This window comes from Nerophis lumbriciformis, linkage group LG02 (assembly GCF_033978685.3).
Source record: "Nerophis lumbriciformis linkage group LG02, RoL_Nlum_v2.1, whole genome shotgun sequence".
NCBI classification, from domain to species: Eukaryota; Metazoa; Chordata; class Actinopteri; order Syngnathiformes; family Syngnathidae; genus Nerophis; species Nerophis lumbriciformis.
In genome coordinates, this window is record NC_084549.2 from 28,827,501 (window position 1) to 28,851,491 (window position 23,991).

A 23,991-nucleotide genomic window follows, 5' to 3' on the forward strand; every position below is an offset into this window, starting at 1 on the left:
GAGCAGAGCTGATGCAACCAGCTGCCTCTCCAGCAGTGCCACTTCTACACACAGCCACAAAAGTAAAAAATAAATATAGCATATACACTGTTGTGGCCTCTGCTGTGTTCCACGCCATCGTCTGCTTAGGTGGGGGGAGCATGGCCAAAGACAGGAGCAGACCCAACAAAGCAACCAGTGTCCAGTCCGCATGGATGAGCGAAGATACGTCCGAGGAGACCGAGGTGTCCGATACCTGCTCATTCAGCCAATACACTGTGAAGCTTGTCAGTCCCGGCGTTCGGCGCTAGCTCCGCAGCCCTGTCTCTTTATCCGCATCTCCTCCAGTCTCTCCAAATGGACTCTGGACCCAGCACCTGGTCTCCATGGCCAAAAGGCTCCCGGGAGGCAGATCCAGAAGTTCACAAAAAAGCACCGCAGAAGTCACGAAAGTGGCACCCCTTGTCACACAGTCCCGATTTAATTCAATACATTCATAATAACATGTAGTATTTACGTATTTCATTATAATCATACAGGAACACATTAATATCGCAAACAAATCACAGCGTTCGCTTTTTCCTTCAACAATCACTGATTAATCACTTACTGTACAATGTCTGCTTTTACTGGAATGCCGACTGTTAGGATGTTCCTGTTTGGATGAAGAATGATTAGCAATCCTTGCGAATAAAAAAGCGGGTGTAACAAAGGGTCTTTTCGAATCTTTTTTCCCATTTAATATCTCAGTTCTCAGTTTAGAGGCATGATTTATAATCTAGAATTAACTTTCACAAACTCCTAAGCGAGAAAGCAGCTCACCAGCGTATGATGCAGAATGGGGAAATTGCCTCTCTGATCAATGTGCCGTTAAATGTAAGTTCTTAACATTAGCGCTTATAATAACAATATTGCTAATACTTGTTTAATATTCAGGTCACAAAATGTAAATAGAATATTGTTGATGGTTATTAATTGGGTTTTATGGTCAAAATAGAAGCAATGACGTCATGACTCCCATTGGCTCCATTACAACTGGACTTTTATTTACAAATTAGAATGCATAAAATAAAAAACACGTATTATTGTGTCTCATAGGGATTGTGACATATAGATAACATTCCAAAAATATGCGATTCCTCTTAAACTTCAACTTGGTTAGTCAACGAGAGTTCAGTTTCAGTTTATTTCGAACATGCTTATGATACAATGTAATGCATCACATATCTCCAGTTGTTTCATTACAGTGTGCTCGTTTGATGGTGACGAAATAGGATAGACTCTGCAGGGCAGATTGCTTTGAACCTATTGTTATTTTGAAAAAGTTATAATTAAACCATTCATCCTTTTTTTTTACCGCTTGTCCCTCTCGGAAGTGTGGGGGCCTTGAGCCTATGCCAGCAAGGCAAGGTACACTGTAGACTCTGTGACCGCAAGAAGTAGAAGCGGTAGAAAAATGGATGGATTTCCAAGTCAGCCTGTTGATTAATTCAAGCACAGCCGCCACCAAGCTAAAGGTTTTGTGTATCATTGAAGCGTTTATAAAGACACAAATACCTGAAGTCCCACTGGCTCTTACAGCACCCCTGACACGTTATTACGCCTGCCAAGCAGTTAGAGAAACACTGCCCTAAACATAGTATACGGTAATTCCGTGTAAATCGTTTTCTTACATGGTTTCATATGGTTTCAGGTGCAGGATACCATTCAGAATCAAAGGCCAAGGAGTACAAACATGTATGCAAAAGAGCCTGCCAGCAAGTAAGTGTATTCTACAAAACCCAAAACCAGTGAAGTTGGCACGTTGTGTAATTTGTAAATAAAAACAGAATACAATTATTTGTAAATCCTTTTCAACTTATATTCAATTGAATAGACCGCAAAGACAAGATATTTAATGTTTGAACTGAGAAGCTTAATTTTTTTTTTTTTGCAAATAATCATTAACTTAGAATTTAATGGCAGCAACACATTGCAAAAAAGTTGACACAGGGACATTTTGACCACTGTTACATGGTTTTTCCTTTTAACAACATAAACGTTTGGGAACTGAGGAGACCAATTTTTGAAGCTTTTCAGGAGGAATTCTTTCCCACGCTTGCTTGATGTACAGCTTAAGTTGTTCAACAGTCCGGGGTCTCCATTGTGATATTTTAGGCTTCATATTGCATCACACATTTTCAATGGCAGACAGGTTTGGACTACAGGCAGGCCAGTATAATACCTGCACTCTTATTATAAAGCCACGCTGTTGTAACACGTGGTTTGGTATTGTATAGCTGAAATAAGCAGGGGCGTCCATGATAACGTTGCTTGGATGGCAACATATGTTGCTCCAAAACCTGAATGTACCTTTCAGCATTAATGGTGCCTTCACAGATGTGTAAGTTACCCATGCCTTGGGCACTAATACACCCCCATACAATCACAGTGTCATGTCTGTATTATCATGTTTTGTTTTAAGTCATGTTTTGTTTAGTTTCTGTCTTTTTCACTCCCTTGTCTGGTCACCATAGCAACCATTAGTTTTCACCTGTCACGTCACGCACCCGTTTCACGTTTTGACTCACACACACCTGTCACCAATCATGTCACTGTTATTTAAGCATACCTTGTTCATCACTCGTCCTGCCTGCATTGTCGTTATGTCACTCCGGTTCAGGTCTCGTTTTGACAAAGTAAGTTTCCATGTCCATGTCCTAGTTTTTGTTTAAGATTAGCCTCACTTGCGTTTTAGGCACGCTTGCCTCTTTTTTTTTGTTGTTGTGGTTGTATTGTTTATGTTCGCGGTAGTGCGTGATTTATTTTAAATAAATCCTAGCCTACCTTCACGCTGTTGTCTGGAGCCGTCTATCTTGCGTTGGAAGAACAACCCCGCAGCAAGCTGCGACCCCCGCGTGACAGAATGCAGGCAGCAGACGTTCTTCCGCAGACCGGCCACGAGGAGGTGATGGAGACGCGCTGGCAAAGCTGGAAGCCAACCAGAAAGTTCTTTTCTTGCCAGCATGACGCGTCGTTCCCCCAAAACCCTCCCACGGACAACAAGATTCCTCAACCAGCCCATTCTTCCTTCCCGCCGCAGGAGACCCGTGCTGATGACGTCATCCCGCCCACTGGTGATGACGTCAGAAACCAAGATTTTTTTTTTGAGTCTATTTACACCCTCTGTCAGCCGCCCACTATGGACTTTGTTTCAAAGAAAAATCCTTTTGAGAAAATTGTCTCTAAATTTAGATTTTTTCAGACCCAGTCTAAAGTGGGGGTAGGGAATAGACAATTTGGACAATTTAATGGGGAAGTTTCTGCCCTCCTCCGCCCACCCCTACAGAGAGTTCCAGACCGCAGGGAGCGCGTCTGGTATCCGCCCCTTGAGGGGGGGGGCTGGGGTCGGGAGCTGTGTTGGTGGGGTGACTCAGCTTAACCATGTCAAGCCACAGCCTCCCTCACGGCCGCCACCACCAGTCTTTTACCATGCCAAGCCGCAACCCCCAGCTAGACCACCTCCACCTCCACCAGTAGCTCCACGACGCCAAGCTCCGGTACCAGCTCCACGACGCCAAGCTCCGGTACCAGCTCCACGACGCCAAGCTCCGGTACCAGCTCGACGACGCCAAGCTCCGGTACCAGCTCCACGACGCCAAGCTCCGGTACCAGCTCAACAAGTCCAAGACCAAGACCCTCCACGCCAAGACCAAGACCCGCCATGCCAAGACCAAGACCAAGACCCGCCATGCCAAGACCAAGACCAAGACCAAGACCCGCCATGCCAAGACCAAGACCAAGACCCGCCATGCCAAGACCAAGACCCGCCATGCCAAGACCTAGACCAAGACCAAGACCCGCCATGCCAAGACCTAGACCAAGACCAAGACCCGCCATGCCAAGACCAAGACCCACGCCAAGACCAAGACCTATACCAAGACCCACGCCGAGCTTCGCCGCCTGACGCGCCACGCCGAGCTTCGCCGCCTGACGCGCCACGCCGAGCTTCGCCGCCTGACTCACCACGCCAAGCCACGCCTGCCACGATGACGACGCGCCTGCCTCCTCGTCGGCCACGGATATGGCCGCTACCTGGTCGCCCGCCACGCCAAGTGCGCCCACCTCCCAGTCGGCCACGAATGTGGCCAATCCCTGGGCGCCCGCCTCGCCTGCTGCAGCGGCGTTCCACTCGCCGCCGCCACTTGACTTTGCCTCGGTGGATTCAGGGCCACTTGGGCTGGCGACCCACCGCCATGTCCCCCTCCCGCCCTCCCATGACTTTTGTTAGTTTTTTCTTGGACATCTGGTATCTGTCCTTAAGGGAGGGGCTCTGTCATGTCTGTATTATCATGTTTTGTTTTAAGTCATGTTTTGTTTAGTTTCTGTCTTTTTCACTCCCTTGTCTGGTCACCATAGCAACCATTAGTTTTCACCTGTCACGTCACGCACCTGTTTCACGTTTTGACTCACACACACCTGTCACCAATCATGTCACTGTTATTTAAGCATACCTTGTTCATCACTCGTCCTGCCTGCATTGTCGTTATGTCACTCCGGTTCAGGTCTCGTTTTGACAAAGTAAGTTTCCATGTCCATGTCCTAGTTTTTGTTTAAGATTAGCCTCACTTGCGTTTTAGGCACGCTTGCCTCTATTTTTTTGTTGTTGTTGTGGTTGTATTGTTTATGTTCGCGGTAGTGCGTGATTTATGTTAAATAAATCCTAGCCTACCTTCACGCTGTTGTCTGGAGCCGTCTATCTTGCGTTGGAAGAACAACCCCGCAGCAAGCTGCGACCCCCACGTGACACACAGATGCTGGCTTTTGATCCGGATAGTTTTTTTCCTCTTTGTTCCGGAGAACACGACGTCCACAGTTTCCAAAAACATTTTGAAATGTGGACTCGTCAGACCACAGAACACTTTACCACTTTGCATCAGTTCATCTTAGATGAGCTCGGGCCCAGCGAAGCCAGCCGCGTTTCTGGGTGTTGTTGATAAATGGCTTTCGCTTTGCATAGCAGAGTTTTAACTGGCACTTACAGATGTAGCGACAAACTAGTTACTGACAGTGGTTTTCTGAAGTGTTCCTGAACCTATGTGGTGATATCTTTTACACACTGATGTCACTTTTTGATGCAGTACCGCCTGAGGGATCGAAGGTCTAATATCATCACTTATGTGCAGTGATTTCTCCAGAGCCTCTGAACCTTTTGATGAAATTACGGACCGTAAGTGGTGAAATCCCTAAATTCCTTGCAATGGCTCATTGAGAAAAGTTGTTCTTAAACTGTTGGACAATTTGTTCATGCATTGGTTCCCAAAGTGGTGACCCTCGCCCCATCCTTGTTTGTGAATGGTTTGTGAATGACTGGGCATTTCATGGAAGCTGCTTTTTTACCCAATCATGGCACCTACCTGTTCCCAATTAGCCTGTTCAGCTATGGGATGTTCCAAATAAGTGTTCGAGGAGCATTCCTCAACTTTCTCAGTCTTTTTTGCCACTTGTAAAAGTGTCAGCTTTTTAAAAACAAATTCCAAATGAGCTAATATTTGCAAAAAATAACGTTTTCCAGTTTGAACGTTCAATATCTTGTCTTTGCAGTATTCAATTGAATATAAGTTGAAAAGGATTTGCAAATCATTGTATTCTGTTTTTATTTACAATTTTCACAACATGCCAACTTCACTGGTTTTGGGGTTTGTACTTTGATGCTTTCACCAATGTCTGCACAATTAGGGTATTATAGTATTTACATTTACATTTATTTTAGAGTAAATATTTTTTAAATAGTTTTCTTGACATTTTGTACCTTTAAGGTCTCACCTTTTTTAATAATGTCTGTTAAGTGAAATTGACAACTATCATTTCCAGGCTGTGGAGCAGCTCAAAGCAGGGGCACTTGCAGTTGAAGCAGTGGCTGCAGCACTGGTGGAGCTCGAGGTTAGTTAATTATGATCCAACACAACTTTGATTATTTTGATTCATTACCTAACAAAATATTGGGGACTTTAAAACAACATCCCATCACCCGTCTCTTAAAATAGTTACTAAACTTGAGACAACACCTGTATGAGTTTAAAAAACAAACAAAAACAACAACATTTGGATTCTTAAAAATGCTGATGTATGAACACACATCCCATTGAATGATGTAAAGCAGTGGTCCACAACCACCGGGCCGCGGCTCGGTACCGGTCCGTGGACTGATTGGTACCGGGCCGTATAAGAAATGTAAAAATAAAAAAAATATTTTTTTTTATTTTTTTTTATTTTTATTAAATCAACATAAAAAACACAATATATACATTATATATCAATATAGATCAATACAGTCGGCAGGGATACAGTCCGTAAGCACACATGATTGTATTTCTTTAAGACAAAAAAATAAATAAATCCATAACCCATTCCCCCATGATTGTATTTCTTTATGACAAAAAAAAAAAATCCATAACCCATTTCCCCACCCGGTCCGTGGGACAAATTTTCAAGCTTTGACCGGTCCGCAGCTACAAAAAGGTTGGGGACCACTGATGTAAAGGATCTTTTACCTCAGGCGCAGGTTAGAAAAAAGAAAAATGGATTTAATGAATTCTGCAGCTGCATGGAATACCGGATTTGCAAGTGTAGTATGCACTTCATATTAAGCTCCAATTATAGAAGACCTTTGAACCGTGTGTAGTTTTTACTGCATGTGGAAAGACAACAAAATGGATGGTCTTAATTCAGTTAGAAATCTTGAGTTTACACTCATGCCTTCCTCATACATACATAAACAAATGTTACAATACAGTAGAAAATAATATGAAAAACATCTTTGTTAGGGCTATATCACAAGCCTAAAATGATTTACTTTCAAACACTTGTCAGTCCAATGTAAACTTTTTATCGTTGTTAAACTATGATACAGCCTTTCCACAAGATAATTCTGTAAGTATGGCTGATTTAAAAATGTAGTTTCAATTTTTTTCTTCCTGCACGTACTTTGTGTTCTCAGGACTCTCCTTTTACAAATGCGGGCATGGGCTCCAACCTTAACTTGTCAGGGGAAATAGAATGTGATGCCAGTGTCATGGATGGTAAATCACTGCAATATGGAGCTGTAGGTGCTATTAGTGGTAAGTCCATTACTATGATGGGTAATTTAAATGGCATTTTTCCCCATATTGTAATAGTTCCTGTTCCTTTAGGAATCAAGAACCCCATCATGGTTGCAAATCGACTACTAAATGAAGCACAAAAAGGGAAACTATCAGCAGGAAGAATACCCCCTTGGTGAATATCATGGTTATCAACTACTTTGTCAGTAATGTGACTCTACTATAGCTTTACCTATCAATGTATTGTTATTTTATTTTGCAGCTTTTTAGTGGGACGGGGTGCACATGACTGGGCTGTTGGCCACGGTGTCCCACCCTGCCTCTCTGAGAAAATGACCACAAGTGAGTATTCCTGTAAAAAGTGACCATAACTTGTGTTGCAAACAAATGAGTGTATTTTATCACCTATAGAATTTAGTTTATCTGCCTACAAGCGGAACAAAAGAAAGATGGAGCTGGCTGAGAAAATGGATACGGGGCGTAATCAAACAAAGAAGAGGCGACAATCAAGTGGAAATGTGAGCATTATTACATTAAATCGTTGATATACTTGTATAACCTAATTAAAATTAAAAACTTACTCACTTTGAAGTAGTTGCCACTACACTTGCTACTAATTCAATCACTGTAAAATGATAATTACTAAGGATTTTTGTTTGGACCCCGAAAATACTAGTGTTAAATAACACTGGAAATGAGGTTTCCATCATGCAATCCTTACCATAACGAAAAGTGGTAGTAGTTGTATGGACTTTTGTATTTTCAAGCAAACAAGTTTTAAAAAGCCCAAAACAGACATTCACTTGTATAATATGGTATTTGTGGGAGAGAAGATGGCATTAATGCACAATCAGTGAGGTGAGTTCTACCATATAGCATCTCAAGTTCCTCCACAGAGGAAATGGAGTTAGCAGACCGCGGTGTCCGCTCCAAGAAAAGACGCAAGCGTTGACAGTGGTTAGTGCAAAGTTTCAGTGCACCGAGCATCACAGCTGGCGACTGATTTGATGAGTTGAGCAGAAAGCAGCTGAGCAAAGATTAATTGTGCTCCCAACCCACAAATTGTGCTACCCACTCACAGAAGTGAGTGGGAGAGTCCATCTTGTTTTGGATTGTCATCGTGTTTAATCGAGTATAGCATGGGAACGACTACAGCCAGATATACTAATCGTACCAACCTCTTTCTAAAAAGTATTATGGTCCGTTGAGTACAGTTATCAAACCTCAATATTAATGACATCTGTTAACTAAAGAACAACAGTGAAGTCAATTGTTTGTTGACTTAGCCGTTATAGAGTGGTATCTAATCACGTGATTAATTTGTGCATCAAATGGCTTGTTAGCAAACGAGTTGCAGGTTTACATTCTCATCTGTCTCTTCCATGTTTACATAAACTTTCATGACCTGATTGCACGATTAATAAATGACTGCATTTAGCATTCATGATTTTACTAGACGTTTTTTTCCTCTGCTAAGTCTTATGTATGTAATTGAACTCTTGTATCAAGTAAAATAAGAATTTACCCTCTTAGAATAACTGGTGTTTCATTCATGAGCTTTTTTCCCCGAGCATGCAGTAGTTAAAAAAACCATTTTAAAAATACTTTGCTTTGTCGATCTTATCCTTACCTATGGTCATGAGCTTTGGGTTATAACCGAAAGGACAAGATCACGGGTACAAGCGGCCGAAATGGGGTTCCTCCTTCGGGTGGCGAGGTTCTTCCTTAGAGATAGGGTGAGAAGCTCAGTCATTCGGGAGCGGCTAACAGTAAAGCTGCTGCTCGTCCACATCGAGAGGAGCCAGATGAGATGTTTTGGGCATCTGGTCAGAATGCCCTCCGGACACCTCCCTGTGGAGCTGTTTAGGGTCACTTCGAATAGTAGGAGGCCACGGGGAAGACCCAGGACACGGTGGAGAGACTATGTCTCCTAGCTGGACTAGGAACGCTTAGGTATCCCCCGGGAAGAGCTGGATGAAGTAACTGGGGAAAAGGAAGGATGGGCTTCTCTGCTTAGGCGGCTGTCCCCACAACCCGACTTTGGATAAGCGGAATAAGATTTTGCTTTGTTTGACTGTAAAACAGAACAGATTTCAGAGCATATGGGAACGATAAGATAAATGCTGCCTTCATGGCTGCCTTAATGCACTGGTTTTCTTAGGCTGAAACCCAATGGCCCCCGATTTTGACGGCGGAATGAAATTATTGGTGTTCATAGCTGTCAATCACGTGTAGCGGTTGTGTACTCTCTCTCTCAGCTGCATTGTTTTTCCCTGCTGCTCCAAGCGGGGTGTGAACCCAGGTCACTGGTGTGAGAGTCCAGCGTCCGGACAACTGACCTAAATGTACAGGCAATCTCCTGCACCGCCAGCACAGACGAGCTTATCGCAAAGGAGATGTATTCATATGCAAAATTATTTTTATATTTGCATTGTTGCTGTTCTATTGAGTAAAACACAATATATATTTTTTTCAAACTGTTTTCAGGGGGGGATATTATTCTTAAAACGTGCCCTATTCACGTTTTAAGAATAAGTCCGATTTCTGGTGGGATTTGGAAATGCATCACACGCCATTCTGCACATACTCACTGCAGGCCTAACTTAATTTGCAGTTTATAGCATGGTGGTTGTAGCAAATCATTTCTCGAGCAAACAGCAACCCATCTAGGACTCAAATAGTAAGGGAATAACTTTAAAGAGTAAGACAACATAATTAATAGTGTATGCTAGACTGTGCTAATTCATTACTGCTGATCATTTCCTGTGATGTAGGAAAATGGTTCCGGGATTCTTGACACTGTTGGAGCCATTGTGGTTGACATGCAAGGTAATGTAGCTGCAGCGGTGTCCAGTGGAGGCCTGGCCATGAAACATCCAGGCAGGGTTGGCCAGGTAATAGCACTTACAGCTTTTAGTGGCATGCCAAAAGTCCATAATCAATATACACTTGTTAGCTATCTGTGTAGACAGTCATGCATGTTGCGTCATATTTGGTTGGCCTTTATAATAACATAGAGAGGGAAAATGATTGCAGCTGGAAAAAATAAACAGTTTGCCTGACTGAAAAAAAAGAAAGTACTCCAACGGGCTTGGGGTCATTGGCAAAGTGAAAGTTTACAGAAATAGAGAATGACGCACAATGACGCAGATTCAAGTTACACCAATCACGGTATTTTATATGCACATTCATTGCAAAACGTCCTGGCAGGTGTTTCACTAAGTTTGTTACTTCAATTTTCATTTGGTTTGTGATTTACAATTCTTCAATATTGTTGTCATGAGCAGTTGCAATATTTTTTTTTTTATTCTGGGAAAGTTGGTATGCCTGAGTGAGGGCCCAACATTGTAAAGCACAAATTTGATGTATTTTCAAAAGAAAATATGCAATGCTTTGATTAAAATAGAGAATATCAAAGTGTCCCATCCCTTGGTGGGACAGCAACTTGAGCTAAATTAAAAACTTTTTTTTAGCTAAACTCATGTTATGTCAAAGGCAAAATGAACTTTTAATTCCTAATCTGAGAATCAACACAGTCTGAGGTGAGCAAAAAACTTGATGAAATATGCTTTAGAAAATGAATTGGTAGTTTTCCAGGGAGTAGGGGAGGCTTCAACTACAGTACCGGTATATTATATAGTCTTGAGGGAAGGGGAGATAAAGTTTTAGAGGCCATATTTTCTTGACTATATATTGTAATTATATACACAAGTATTTGAAAAAATGCTGAAGAGTCAAAGTTAAAGAAACACAAAATGTCTTTCAAAAAAAATGATTTGCTATTTTCTCTTTTTCAGACACATTTAGACATAAACAGTTACATACACAAATACTACAACATACACAAGGTGATTTTGACTTTCAAAACTTCTTTTGTCAGGCTGCTCATTATGGATGTGGCTGTTGGGCTGAAAATGCTTGTAACATGAACCCTTACGCTACAGCAGTCAGTACCTCAGGTATAGTACTCCACATCTTCTTTTCCATTCTACACTGTGCATTAGGGCATACCTATTCTAATGTGTAACAACCACACAAGCCCTACATTTTTTGTTGGAGTCAATAGCAATCAGAACCAGATATTTGGTTTGAGTCTGTTTTTTAGCCCCACTGTGTCAAGTTTTGAAAGGCCCGATAATTCTTTCCAATGACCTCCGACCATTCCTGCTGGCTGAGTGATTCTCATCAGTCACTTCCTCAGATGATTGAGTCATCTTTCTCTTCTCTTTGTTAGTCATCTGCACGCCAGGTGCCTTTTGAGGCTCTTTGAATATGCAATGACATTTGACAAGGGACACCTGCTATGGATAAAAACAGAGCCAGTGCAGAGCAGCATATTGTTGTTAGTTTGCTGTTCCCAGATCCGCAAGCTATCTCAATCTATTCCCCCCGCAATTCAATTCTATATACATTATGTGATGGATGGAGTTTTCCTGTCAACTGTGCTGTTCTGCTTTTTACTTTTTTTTTCTCGATTGTGTCAGAACCGGGAAGACATAGGCAGAATAAGGTGGTGGTTGCTTCTCTTAATTGCAGACATTGGTATCCGAACTAAATATTGAGTTAACTAACTACACCATTTGCTTGATATTAACGGCCGATAAATGCTTTAAAATGTAATATCGGAAATTATCGGTATCGTTTTTTTTATTATCAGTATCGTTTTATTTTTATTTTTATTTTTATTTTTATTTTTTTATTTATTAAATCAACATAAAAAACACAAGATACACTTACAATTAGTGCACCAACCCAAAAAAACTCCCTCCCCCACTCATTCACACAAAAGGGTTGTTTCTTTCTGTTATTAATATTCTGGTTCTTACATTATATATCAATATATATCAATACAATCTGCAAGGGATACAGTCTGTAAGCACACATGATTGTGCGTGCTGCTGGTCCACTAATAGTACTACCCTTTAACAGTTAATTTGACTAATTTTCATTAATTACTAGTTTCTATGTAACTGTTTTTATATTCTTTTACTTTCTTTTTTATTCAAGAAAATGTTTTTAATTTAATTATCTTATTTTATTTTATTAATATTTAAAAAAAGGACCTTATCTTCACCGTACCTGGTTGTCCAAATTAGGCATAATAATGTGTTAATTTCACGACTGCATATATCAGTATCGGTTGATATCGGTATCGGTAATTAAAGAGTTGGACAATATCGGAATATCGGATATCGGCAAAAAGCCATTATCGGGCATCCCTACTTTTAATTGTAGCTTTGTTTAAAAAAATAATTTAAAAAAATGGGCTAGAGTTGCCTGTTCTTTGCTAGCTTCGACTTCAGACATGACGGCGTGGAGCAGTTGGGAGAGTGGCTGTGCCAGCAACCTGAGGGTTCCTGGTTCAATCCCAAACTTCTAGCAACCTTGTCACGTCCGCTGGGTCCTTGAGCAAGACACTTCACCCTTACTCCTGATGGGTCGTCGTTGGGGCCTTGCATGTCAGCTCCCGCTGTCAGTGTGTGAATGTGTGGGTGCATGTGGGAATAGTGTCAAAGCGCTTTGAGTACCTTGAAGGTAGAAAAGCGCTATACAAGTATAACCCATTTACCATTTACATCCAACATGTGAATAAACTAATAATGTATATAACCTAGCCACAAAGTTGCCAGATGTAGTTTTAATTGCAAAGAATAGCCATCCTACAAATTGAAGCGTAGAAGGAATTTTGATGGGGATCAACATCGAAATTCTTCTCACTGGAAATTGTTTTTGTTTTTTGGCTAGACAGGTTACACGAAGACTTATACAATTATTGGACACCTAAAATCTGCCTTAGGTGATCAAAAATGTGAGGTCAATTTAAAGCAATATAGTAAAATAGTTTGATGATATCACAAGATGAGATAACTTTTAACGGGAAAGGACGCTATACTACGCTACATCCACCATCATAGAAGAAGTGTGGCTTGCACTCATTCACATCCATTGATTTTAATGTAATTAACACATAAATGAGCCCAAAGTACATAAGATGACAGTTTGAAAGGGTTTTGAACGCCTTTGAGAATCCATTGATTTTAATGTATTTAAACAAATAAATTAGCCCAAAGTACAAACCCCGTTTCCATATGAGTTGGGAAATTGTGTTAGATGTAAATATAAACGGAATACAATGATTTGCAAATCGTTTTCAACCCATATTCAATTGAATGCACTACAAAGACAACATATTTGATGTTCAAACTCATAAACTTTTTTTTTTTTTGCAAATAATTAACTTAGAATTTCATGGCTGCAACACGTGCCAAAGTAGTTGGGAAAGGGCATGTTCACCACTGTTACATGGCCTTTCCTTTTAACAACACTCAGCAAACGTTTGGGAACTGAGGAGACACATCTTTTAAGCAGGGGCGTCCATGGTAACGTTGCTTGGATGGCAACATATGTTGCTCCAAAACCTGTATGTACCTTTCAGCATTAATGCCGCCTTCACAGATGTGTAAGTTACCCATGTCTTGGGCACTAATACACCCCCATACCATCACAGATGCTGGCTTTTCAACTTTGCGCCTATAACAATCCGGATGGTTCTTTTCCTCTTTGGTCCGGAGGACACGACGTCCACCTTTTCCAAAAACAATTTGAAATGTGGACTCGTCAGACCACAGAACACTTTTCCACTTTGTATCAGTCCATCTTAGATGAGCTCAGGCCCAGCGAAGCCGACGGCTTTTCTGAGTGTTGTTGATAAACGGTTTTATCCTTGCATAGAGTTTTAACTTGCACTCACAGATGTAGCGACCAACTGTAGTTACTGACAGTGGGTTTCTGAAGTGTTTCTGAGCCCATGTTTTGATATCCTTTACACACTGATGTCGCTTGTTGATGCAGTACGGCCTGAGGGATTCTCTGAACCCTTTGATGATATTACGGAGCGTAGATGGTGAAATCCCTAAATTCCTTGCAATAGCTGGTTGACAAACTTTTTTTCTTAAACTGTTCAACAATTTGCTCACGCATGTGTTGACAAAGTGGTGACCCTCTCCCCATCCTTGTTTGTGAATGACTGAGCATTTCATGGAATCTACTTTTATACCCAATCATGGCACCCACCTGTTCCCAATTTTCCTGTTCACCTGTGGGATGTTCCAAATAAGTGTTTGATGAGCATTCCTCAACTTTATCAGTATTTAATGCCACCTTTCCCAACTTCTTTGTCACGTGTTGCTGGCATCAAATTCTAAAGTTAATGATTATTTGCAAAAAAAAAAAATGTTTATCAGTTTGAACATCAAATATCAGAATCAGAATCAGAATCAGCTTTATTGTCATTACGCAAGGTAACGAGATTGAGGCCATTCCATACAGTGCGATGTGTGCATGCTAGAAAAACAATGTGCAAATATATAAAAATATAAAAAATGTAGAAGTGCAATGAATATGGTGTAAAATGAATATATACATGAAAAAAACAAAAACAAAAACAGGGTGGTTGGTGGAATGGGTTATTGCACCGAAGAGAAGGCAGTTATGAGGGACAATGGGGCAGTCCGTTCAGGATGGTTATGGCCCTGGGGAAGAAGCTGTTCTTTAGCCTGTTTGTTTTGGTTTTAATGCACCTGTAGCGCTTCCCAGAGGGCAGCAGGTGGAACAGGTCAGAGCCAGGGTGGGTGCTGTCCTTGATGATGGCACTGGCTCTGTTGAGGCAGCGGGAGGTGTAGATGTCCGTCAGAGAGGGGAGAGGGCGGCCGATGATCTTCTGAGCCGTCTTGACCACTCTTTGCAGCCTCTCCCTGTCTGCTGCAGTGCAGCTGCCGTACCATACCGTAATACAGTAGGTCAGCAGGCTCTCGATGGACGAGCGGTAGAAGGTCAGCAGCAGGTCAGGCTTCAGGTTGTACTTCCCGAGGACTCTAAGGAAGTGTAGCCGCTGCTGAGCCTTCTTGATGATTGATGTGGTGTTGACTGTCCAGGAGAAGTCATTAGAGATGTGGACTCCAAGGTACCTGAAGGTGTGGACCCTCTCTACACGCTCGCCGTTGATGTAGAGGGGGGCAGGGTCGGTGCTGCTCCTCCTGAAGTCGACGATGATCTCTCTGGTCTTGCTGGTGTTGAGAGCGAGGTTGTTCTCTGAAGACCAGGCCGTCAGCTTCAGGACCTCCTCTCTGTAGGCAGCCTCGTCACCCCTGGAGATGAGCCCGACCACTGTGGTATCGTCGGCGAACTTGACGGTAAGGTTGTCACTGTGGGCCGGACTGCAGTCATGGGTGTAAAGGCAGTAGAGGAGGGGGCTCAGCACACAGCCCTGTGGGGAGCCGATGCTCAGCGTGCGGGAGGATGAGAGGTGCGGGCCAAGTCTCACATTCTGGGGTCGGTCCGTTAGGAAGTCCCTTATCCAGGCGTTTGTGAGAGGGGGGAGGCCAAGAGTGTCCAGTTTATTGCAGAGTCTGTCCGGGATTATTGTATTGAAGGCAGAGCTATAGTCCACAGAGAGCATCCGGACGTAGCTCTGCTGCTGCTCCAGGTGGTTCAGAGCAGAGTGGAGAGCAACGGCGATGGCGTCCTCTGTGGACCTGTTCGCCCGGTATGCGAACTGGTGGGGGTCGAAGTCTGGAGGGATATGGTCCTTGATGTGCTGGAGAACAAGTCGCTCGAAGCACTTCATGATTACCGGAGTGAGGGCCACTGGTCGGTAATCATTCAGGCTGGTGATGGGAGACTTCTTCGGCACCGGGATTATTGTAGATGACTTCAGGCAGGATGGGATGACTGCCTGAGCCAGGGAGAGGTTGAAGATCCTGGTGAGGGGGGGAGCGAGCTGGTGGGCGCACGTCCTGAGCACCTTTCCAGGTACTCCGTCTGGTCCGGTAGCCTTCCTGGGGTTCACAGCCAGGAGCACTCGTCTGACACTGTGCTCCTGTACAGTGAGTGGAGTGGCGCCGGAGCCCGGTGGGGGCGGGGGCAGGGCTGGAGCAGATGAGTGTCGCTGGGGGGTTTCGAAACGGGCAAAGAAACAGTTACCGTATTTTCCGCACTATAAGGCGCACCTAAAAACCACAAATTTTCTCAAAAGCTGACAGTGCGCCTTATAACCCGGTGCGCTTTATATATGGATAAATATTAAGATTCATTTTCATAAAGTTTAGGTCTCGCAACTACGGTAAACAGCCGCCATCTTTTTTCCCCGTAGAAGAAGCGTGCGGTGCATGCTGGGATATGTGACGTTTCATTTCCATTTGTGTGTTTATGTAAAGACCCCAAAATGGCTCCTATTAAGTGTGTTGTCTGTCTAATTATAAATAATGCAGACGAGGCGTGTTAACTGAGTTCTCAACGTTTACTCACAGCGTGCTCATAACCACATTCTAACTCCCAGCATACAACGCTTCTCAGGGCTACCGCGCATGCTCGTAACTATCGTTGCATGCTGGGTAGTGTAGTTGTTATATTTGCTAGCTCATAACAGCACATTGAGAGACACGCTTACGCGCTTAATTCAATACTCGCCGTCATTCCGGGTGGATTGACAAAAGACCTCCAGCCGCTAGATATTGGTGTCAACAGGGCATTCGAAGCTAGACTGCTAACTGCGTGGGAACAGTGGATGACAAAGAAGCGCGCGGTGCATGCTGGGATATGTGACGTTTCATTTCCATTTGTGTTTATGTAAAGACCCCAAAATGGCTCCTATTAAGTGTGTTGTCTGTCTAATTATAAATAATGCAGACGAGGCGTGTTAACTGAGTTCTCAACGTTTACTCACAGCGTGCTCATAACCACATTCTAACTCCCAGCATACAACGCTTCTCAGGGCTACCGCGCATGCTCGTAACTATCGTTGCATGCTGGGTAGTGTAGTTGTTATTTTTGCTAGCTCATAACAGCACATTGAGAGACACGCTTACGCGCTTAATTCAATACTCGCCGTCATTCCGGGTGGATTGACAAAAGACCTCCAGCCGCTAGATATTGGTGTCAACAGGGCATTCGAAGCTAGACTGCTAACTGCGTGGGAACAATGGATGACAGAAGGCGAACACACCTTCACTAAGACGAGGAGGCAGCGCCAGACGACGCCAACATCTGCCAGTGGATCGTAAATTTGCCCAACTTTTCACTTCGGACACCGAAGACGAAGGATTTACGAATGAAGAATAACTTCAGAAAGTGAGCGCTATGTATATTTTGTGTGTTGTGACATTAACGTTCGAGCAACATTATGTTGCTATTGCTCTGCACTATTTTGAATTTTACTATGTTTGTGATTGCACATTTGCGTACATTTTGGGAGTGAACAGAGTTGTTAGAACGCTGGTTTTTAATATATTATTAAAGTTTGACTGACCTATCTGACTGTTTTTTTGACATTCCCTTTAGCGCAGCGTAGGCGCGGCTTATAGTCCGGGGCGGCTTATTGGTGGACAAAGTTATGAAATATGCCATTCATTGAAGGTGCGGCTAATAATCCGGTGCGCCTTATAGTGCGGAAAATACGGTAAGCTCCTCTGCCAGTGTCGCACTCTGATCCGCAGTTGTCATATTGCAGCCTCTGAAGTTCGTGATGTCATGAATGCCCCGCCACACCTCCCGTGAGTTTTTGCTGGACAGATGGGACTCTATGCACCTCCTGTGGTCCGCCTTTGCTTTTTTAATCCCTCTCTTCAGGTCGGCTCTAGCAACACTGTACAGTGCCCTGTCCCCTGACCTGAAGGCTGCGTCGCGGGCCCTGAGGAGTGTGCGGACCTGGCTGGTCATCCAGGGTTTCTTGTTGGGGTAAACCCGGATGGTTTTTTCCACAGTCACATTCCCGATGCAGAACTTTATGTAGTCCAGCACCGTTCCTGTGGCTGTCTCCAGCTCCTGTTGTTGGAAGAGGTCCCAGTCTGTGTGTTGGAAGCAGTCCTGAAGTTTGGGGAGTGCATCGTCAGGCCAGGTCATAACAGTCTTTGTGATAGGCCTGGCCTGGCGTCTGATGGGGGTGTAGGTAGGAGAGAGCAGGAGGGAAAGATGGTCTGACTGTCCAAGCTGGGGGAGGGGTGTAGCTCTGTACGCGTGCTTTATGTTGGTATACACGTGGTCCAGGGTGTTCTTGCCCCTTGTAGAACACTTCACGTGCTGGTAGAACTTAGGGAGTACAGTCTTCAGATTGGCCTTATTAAAATCCCCTGCTATGATATGAACACCGTCGGGGTGGGCCCGCTGCTGTTCGTTGACGGTGTTCAGCAGAAGAGAGAGCGCTGTGTTTACTTTGGCGTCCGGTGGAATATACACAGCCGTGATGATAACAACAGACAGCTCTCTCGGGAGAAAAAAAGGCCGACATCTAACAGACATGTACTCCACGTCCGGGCAACAGTGCTGTTTAGTGATTGTCCCGTTGTTGCACCAGTTCTCATGCACGTAGATACAGAGCCCCCCTCCTCTGCTCTTACCGGAGTCCTTAGTTCTGTCCCGGCGGAGCAGAGTGCGTCCGGCTAGCTGCATGCTAGCATCGGGTATTTCCGGGTGAAGCCAGGTTTCGGTGATAATCATAGCACAACAGTCCCGAACATAGCGGTTTCCAGCAAGTTGTAACTCCAGGTCGTCCATCTTCTGTACAAGGGATCTGGCATTAGAGAGGAACAGGCTCGGTAGAGGTGGCTTGTGGGGTTGTTTCCTAAGCCTGAGCAAGACGCCGGACCTGCGGCCACGCTTCTGCTTCCTCTCCCTCCTCCGTCTGCGCCGTCTCCCAGACCCGACAACAAACCAGAACAACAAACCACGGAGAGCCCTGTGCTCTCGCTATGTCATCTGGGATGTTGTGCTCGTGGTGAAAGTCGCTCGAAACAGATATCTGGTGCGAGTTACCGATATCCAAGAGTGACTGGCGGGTGTACCGGGTGTTTGCAGTACAGGTGGTGCACAAAAGGAAAAAAAACATGAAGAAAAGAAGGAAGAAAGAGCACTGAAATGGAGAGCCGTAAGCCGCTGCGTCTGTGCGCGCCGCCATCTTGGATTTATGTTGGTTATGTTGATAATATGTTGGTTTTGTAGCATATTCGAATATGAGTTGAAAATGATTTGCAAATCATTGTATTCCGTTTATATTTACATCTAACACAATTTCCCAACTCATGGAAACGGGGTTTGTACCTAAGATGACAGTTTGAAAGGGTTTTGAATGCCTTTGAGTAAATATAACTACAAGGCTTTCTTTCTTTTATGCCGATGTTATGTTCATCCAGTATCAAATATGATAAAGTGTAAATTTACTACTGTATTTCCACCACATCCTCTCATTTCCTTATAATGTGGCCACGTCTCTGGTGTTGGCTAAAAAAATATTTCCTAAGGGGGCACGTAAGTAGATGGAGCGCATTGTGTGTTCCAGTACATCACCTGGTTTTAATTTCCCTGCATGAAAGCCAGTCCCATCAAAAGAACCAGGAAAAACAATCGTTTTCATCCTGACATAAGGGAAGCATGAGCCTCACCCTCTGTCACCCTTCCTTACTCAGTAACCCCGCCTAACTTCTATTTTGCTGCATGTTGTTTTGTTATATGTCACTTAAGCTGTACATTTGTGTATCCACTAAATTGTTTACTTTGTTGTGGTCCTTGAGCGAAAAGCCTGCGTATGTCAGTGTTCACTTTCGCTGCTGCTCCTGCTGCTGCTGGCTGTCTCAGATTCCTTGTGGGCTTTTCCCCTGTGTGATTCTTGTGGGGCTGCAACTCTAGTTCAACCGTGTTTGTGCCGCTGTTATAACCACTTCTTGTGCGCTTTACAATTATACACAACAAAGGACCCAGTACCTGGCCAATCTGACCTTTTAACTCTCAGTAGAAAATAACTTGATGCTCCAGGCATCTGGTTTCCACAGTTGCAGACCTGTATTTAGTTTTGTTGTAGACTCTTGATATTTTACGGTGCTTACAAAAAAGTGTTAAAGCATTACGCAAGTGTTGACAACACAGCAATGTTGTTACACTCCTTTCTACCACATGCATGAATTTTGTTTTTCAGTCTTGTCAGTTATGATCAAACATTACAAGTTCGGAAGGACCACCTTCAAAATGTCTATATATATATATATATATATATATATATATATATATATATATATATATATATATATATATATATAATATATATATATATATATATATATATACCGTATTTTTCGGACTATAAGTCGCAGTTTTTTTCATCGTTTGGCCGGGGGTGCAACTTAAACTCAGGAGCGACTTTTGTTTGAAATTATTACCACATTACCGTAAAATTTCAAATAATATTATTTAGCTCATTCACGTAAGAGAGTAGACGTATAAGATTTCATCGGATTTAGCGATTAGGAGTGACAGATTGTTTGGTAAACGTATAGCATGTTCTATATGTTAGTTATGACTGACTCTTGCCATAAAATGTTACGTTAACATACCAGGCACGTTCTCAGTTGGTTATTTATGCGTCATATAACGTACACTTATTCAGCCTGTTGTTCACTATTCTTTATTTATTTTAAATTGCCTTTCAAATGTCTATTCTTGGTGTTGGGTTTTATCAAATAAATGTTCCCAAAAAATGCGACTTATACCCCAGTGCGACTTATAGTCCGAAAAATACGGTATATATATACCGTTATATGTATGAATAAAAAGCACACCTGCTACATGTTTCCTGTGCGACTTATACTCCGGCGCAACTTACAGTCCGAAAAATACGGTATATATATATATATATATATATATATATATATATATATATATATATATATATATATATATATACCGTTATATGTATAAATAAAAAGCACAACTGCTACATGTTTTCATAAAAGTTATAAAGATTGTAATGTGAGACATTTGTGCAAGCTCCCTGTGCTTTTTTGAGATCCTTTGCTTAAAGTCTTTGCACTTTGTTTCTGTTTGCTTCCTTGGATGTGATGCCATACCACATGCAGCAACAGCTTCAAAATAATTCAGCACTTTTGGAAAGAATTGCATGTTCACACTTTATACAAGTTATCCTGCAGATTTGGTTAGCTATAATTTAAGAATAAGAAAATAAACAATGTGGTCGACTTTACAGATAAAGTTGTTAGTGTTATATTTGGCAGCCGGGTCACTCATGCTCACCCACATCTGTTTTCATTTAATTTCCCTGCTGTGAGCCAGTTGTGCCCTTGTAATAACAGTAATAATTATTCTTACATGTTTACCTATCATATTCATACTTTTGTGTGCTTACATAAGATTCCAGTTTACACAGTTTGCAAAAGCCCCTCTTGTAGATGCATTGAACTTTACCAAAAATAATGCAGTGTGCATGTGTTGGTCCAGCCTTGTTTTAACACTTTCAGTGGTGTGTTTGTGTCTCTTGCAGGCTGTGGTGAGCATCTGATTCGCACCATGCTAGCACGGGAATGCTCTGCGGCCATGCAGTCGAAAGATGCTCATCAAGCATTGCTCGAGGCTATGCAAAACAAGTTCATCAGTGAGTTGAATTTTAATTTCACAGAAATGCTGGCCAAGAATGTGTTTGTGAAAAACACAATGATGTTCTGGTAGGATTACTAAACAGTTGTAACGAACAGATGTTGATTGCACCCATTTGGAAGACCACAGTCAGAAGAAAAGTTGGATAAATCTTGCTGCTTTAACTTGGCCCACAAATTCTTCATACGTCAAAGTTGACAGTCGAAGATTATTTGAGATGTTGTTGTTAAATGTTTAGTTGAAGATTTTATTTGTTTTATTCTTTGAAGGGTTTTTCCTTAGAATTAGGGCTGTCAAAATTAACGAGTTAACTCATGTGATTAATCACAAAAAAGTATTGCACTAATCATGTACACACTTAGATTAATCATGACATTTATTTTGCGCGTACAACCTCTTCAACTAACTGCTATACAGTCAGTGATCAGCTCAATGCATATGTCAGTAAAACAAAATGAGTGAGGAGACTCCGAGTGGTGTGCTCGCTCTCAAATTTCAATTCAAAATACAGCCCTGAACACTCGCTCTCAAATTTCAATTCAAAATACAGCCCTGAAGAACTTTGTATAAAACTGTTACCAAGTTTTGTGAAAATAATGACATGCATTTAAGTAAAACAAACAAAAAAAACATTCCTGTATGACAAAAATCAATTCCTCTTATCTGCTACAAACACGCTTCTCCCCGCATGCTTCCGCCTTTTCTGCCCTTTAAGGCCCCCACCTTGCCGGTCCCACACAGCGCAAATAATTATGGGAGATGTAGTTCTATATTCAGTCCGGCCAATGCAAAAGCGCCAGAAAAAACTACTCACTAAATTTTTGTTTTACACCGTCACACGTCACGGCATTACTGTGAGGATTTTGAAACTACAATACCTCGGTATCTACAATACCGTTAGAATTCTACTTACCTGTTGGCACCTGTTTATTTGTATTTGGGATCCCCATACCACCAGAAAATCCTAATTTATACCATAGCAGCGTGGCAGAGATATTAATAAAAAAATGTTCCATGGAAAAATGAGCCGTTTGGAATTTGAAACAATTGTGCAGGTCTTTTTTAAACAAATTTTAATCATTCAAGTGAGTAATCACATGTGATTATTCATGATTAATCCAAATTCCAAAATGTGATCAATCTGATTTAAAAAAAAAAACAACTAATCATTTGACAGCCCTACTTAGAATGTATAGTTTATTATTCCTGTAGCTCTGTCATCACCATCTGTTACACTGGTACATTTGGACTAGTACCAGTTTAAGTGAATTCAGCTGTTCTCTCTATCATTTTAAACATCCATCCATCCATCTTTTTCCGCTTATCCGAGGTCGGGTCGCGGAGGCAGCAGCCTAAGCAGGGAAGCCCAGACGTCCCTCTCCACAGCCACTTCGTCCAACTCTTCCCGGGGAATCCCGAGGCGTTCCCAGGCCAACCGGGAGACATAGTCTTCCCAGCGTGTCCTGGGTCTTCCCTGTGGCCTCCTACCGGTCGGACGTGCCCTAAACACCTCCCTAGGGAGGCGTTCGGGTGGCATCCTGACCAGATGCCCGAACCACCTCATCTGGCTCCTCTCGATGTGGAGGAGCAGTGGCTTTACTTTGAGCTCCTCCCGGATGGCAGAGCTTCTCACCCTATCTCTAAGGGAGAGCCCCACCACCCGGCGGGGGAAACCCATTTCGGCCGCTTGTACCCGTGATCTTGTCCTTTCGGTCATAACCCAAAGCTCATGACCATAGGCAAGTATGGGAACGTAGATCAACCGGTAAATTGAGAGCTTTGCCTTCCGGCTCAGCTCCTTCTTCACCACAACGGATCGATAAAGCGTCCGCATTACTGAAGACGCCACACCGATCCGCCTGTCGATCTCACAATCCACTCTGCCCTCACTCGTGAACAAGACTCTGTGGTTACTTGAACTTTTCCACTTGGGGCAGGGTCTCCTCCCCAATCCGGAGATGGCATTCCACCCATTTCTGGGCGAGAACCATGGACTTGGACTTGAAGGTGCTGATTCTCATCCCAGTCGCTTCACACTCGGCTGCGAACCGATCCAGTGAGAGCTGAAGATCCTGGCCAGATGAAGCCATCAGGACCGCATCATCTGCAAAAAGCAGAGACCTAATCCTGCAGCCACCAAACCAGATCCCCTCAACGCCCTGACTGCGCCTAGAAATTCTGTCCATAAAAGTTATGAACAGAATCGGTGACAAAGAGCAGCCCTGGCGCAGTCCAACCCTCACTGGAAACGTGTCCGACTTCCTGCCGGCAATGTGGACCAAGCTCTGACACTGATCGTACAGGGAGCGGACCGCCACAATCAGAGAGTCCGATAGTATAGAGCTGGTCCACAGTTCCACGGCCAGGATGAAAACCGCACTGTTCCTCCTGAATCCGAGGTTCGACTATCCGGCGTAGCCTCCTCTCCAGTACACCTGAATAAACCTTACTGGGAAGGCTGAGGAGTGTGATCCCACGATAGTTGGAACACACC

At 43.1% G+C, this 23,991-nt stretch overlaps 2 protein-coding genes across 2 annotated transcripts in view; one reads left to right on the top strand and one right to left on the bottom strand.

The window, feature by feature from the left end:
* Nucleotides 1–23,991, top strand: part of tasp1 (taspase, threonine aspartase, 1) — a 46,233-nt gene that overhangs the window by 1,883 nt on the left and 20,359 nt on the right. The window contains exons 3-11 of the mRNA XM_061960323.1: nucleotides 1,673–1,740; nucleotides 5,833–5,901; nucleotides 6,959–7,079; nucleotides 7,152–7,236; nucleotides 7,324–7,403; nucleotides 7,473–7,579; nucleotides 9,836–9,955; nucleotides 10,942–11,020; nucleotides 21,385–21,495. Of these exons, the coding sequence (XP_061816307.1) occupies nucleotides 1,673–1,740; nucleotides 5,833–5,901; nucleotides 6,959–7,079; nucleotides 7,152–7,236; nucleotides 7,324–7,403; nucleotides 7,473–7,579; nucleotides 9,836–9,955; nucleotides 10,942–11,020; nucleotides 21,385–21,495 (840 nt within the window). The remainder of the gene's footprint in view (nucleotides 1–1,672; nucleotides 1,741–5,832; nucleotides 5,902–6,958; nucleotides 7,080–7,151; nucleotides 7,237–7,323; nucleotides 7,404–7,472; nucleotides 7,580–9,835; nucleotides 9,956–10,941; nucleotides 11,021–21,384; nucleotides 21,496–23,991) is intronic.
* Nucleotides 2,989–5,301, bottom strand: LOC133606400 (uncharacterized). Its single transcript, XM_072915006.1, has 3 exons — nucleotides 5,291–5,301; nucleotides 3,846–4,198; nucleotides 2,989–3,800 (listed from the first exon to the last, which is right to left on the bottom strand). Exons 1-3 carry the CDS (start codon nucleotides 5,299–5,301, stop codon nucleotides 3,472–3,474), a joined length of 693 nt encoding a protein of 230 aa, XP_072771107.1. The 3' UTR covers nucleotides 2,989–3,471.

What these genes read in the sequence shown, in the direction of transcription:
- LOC133606400 (XM_072915006.1), bottom strand. An exon ending in TCTTGGCATGGCGGGTCTTG is followed by an intron (nt 3,801 to 3,845) that starts GTCTTGGTCTAG and finishes GTCTTGGTCTAG; the next exon opens with GTCTTGGCATGGCGGGTCTT.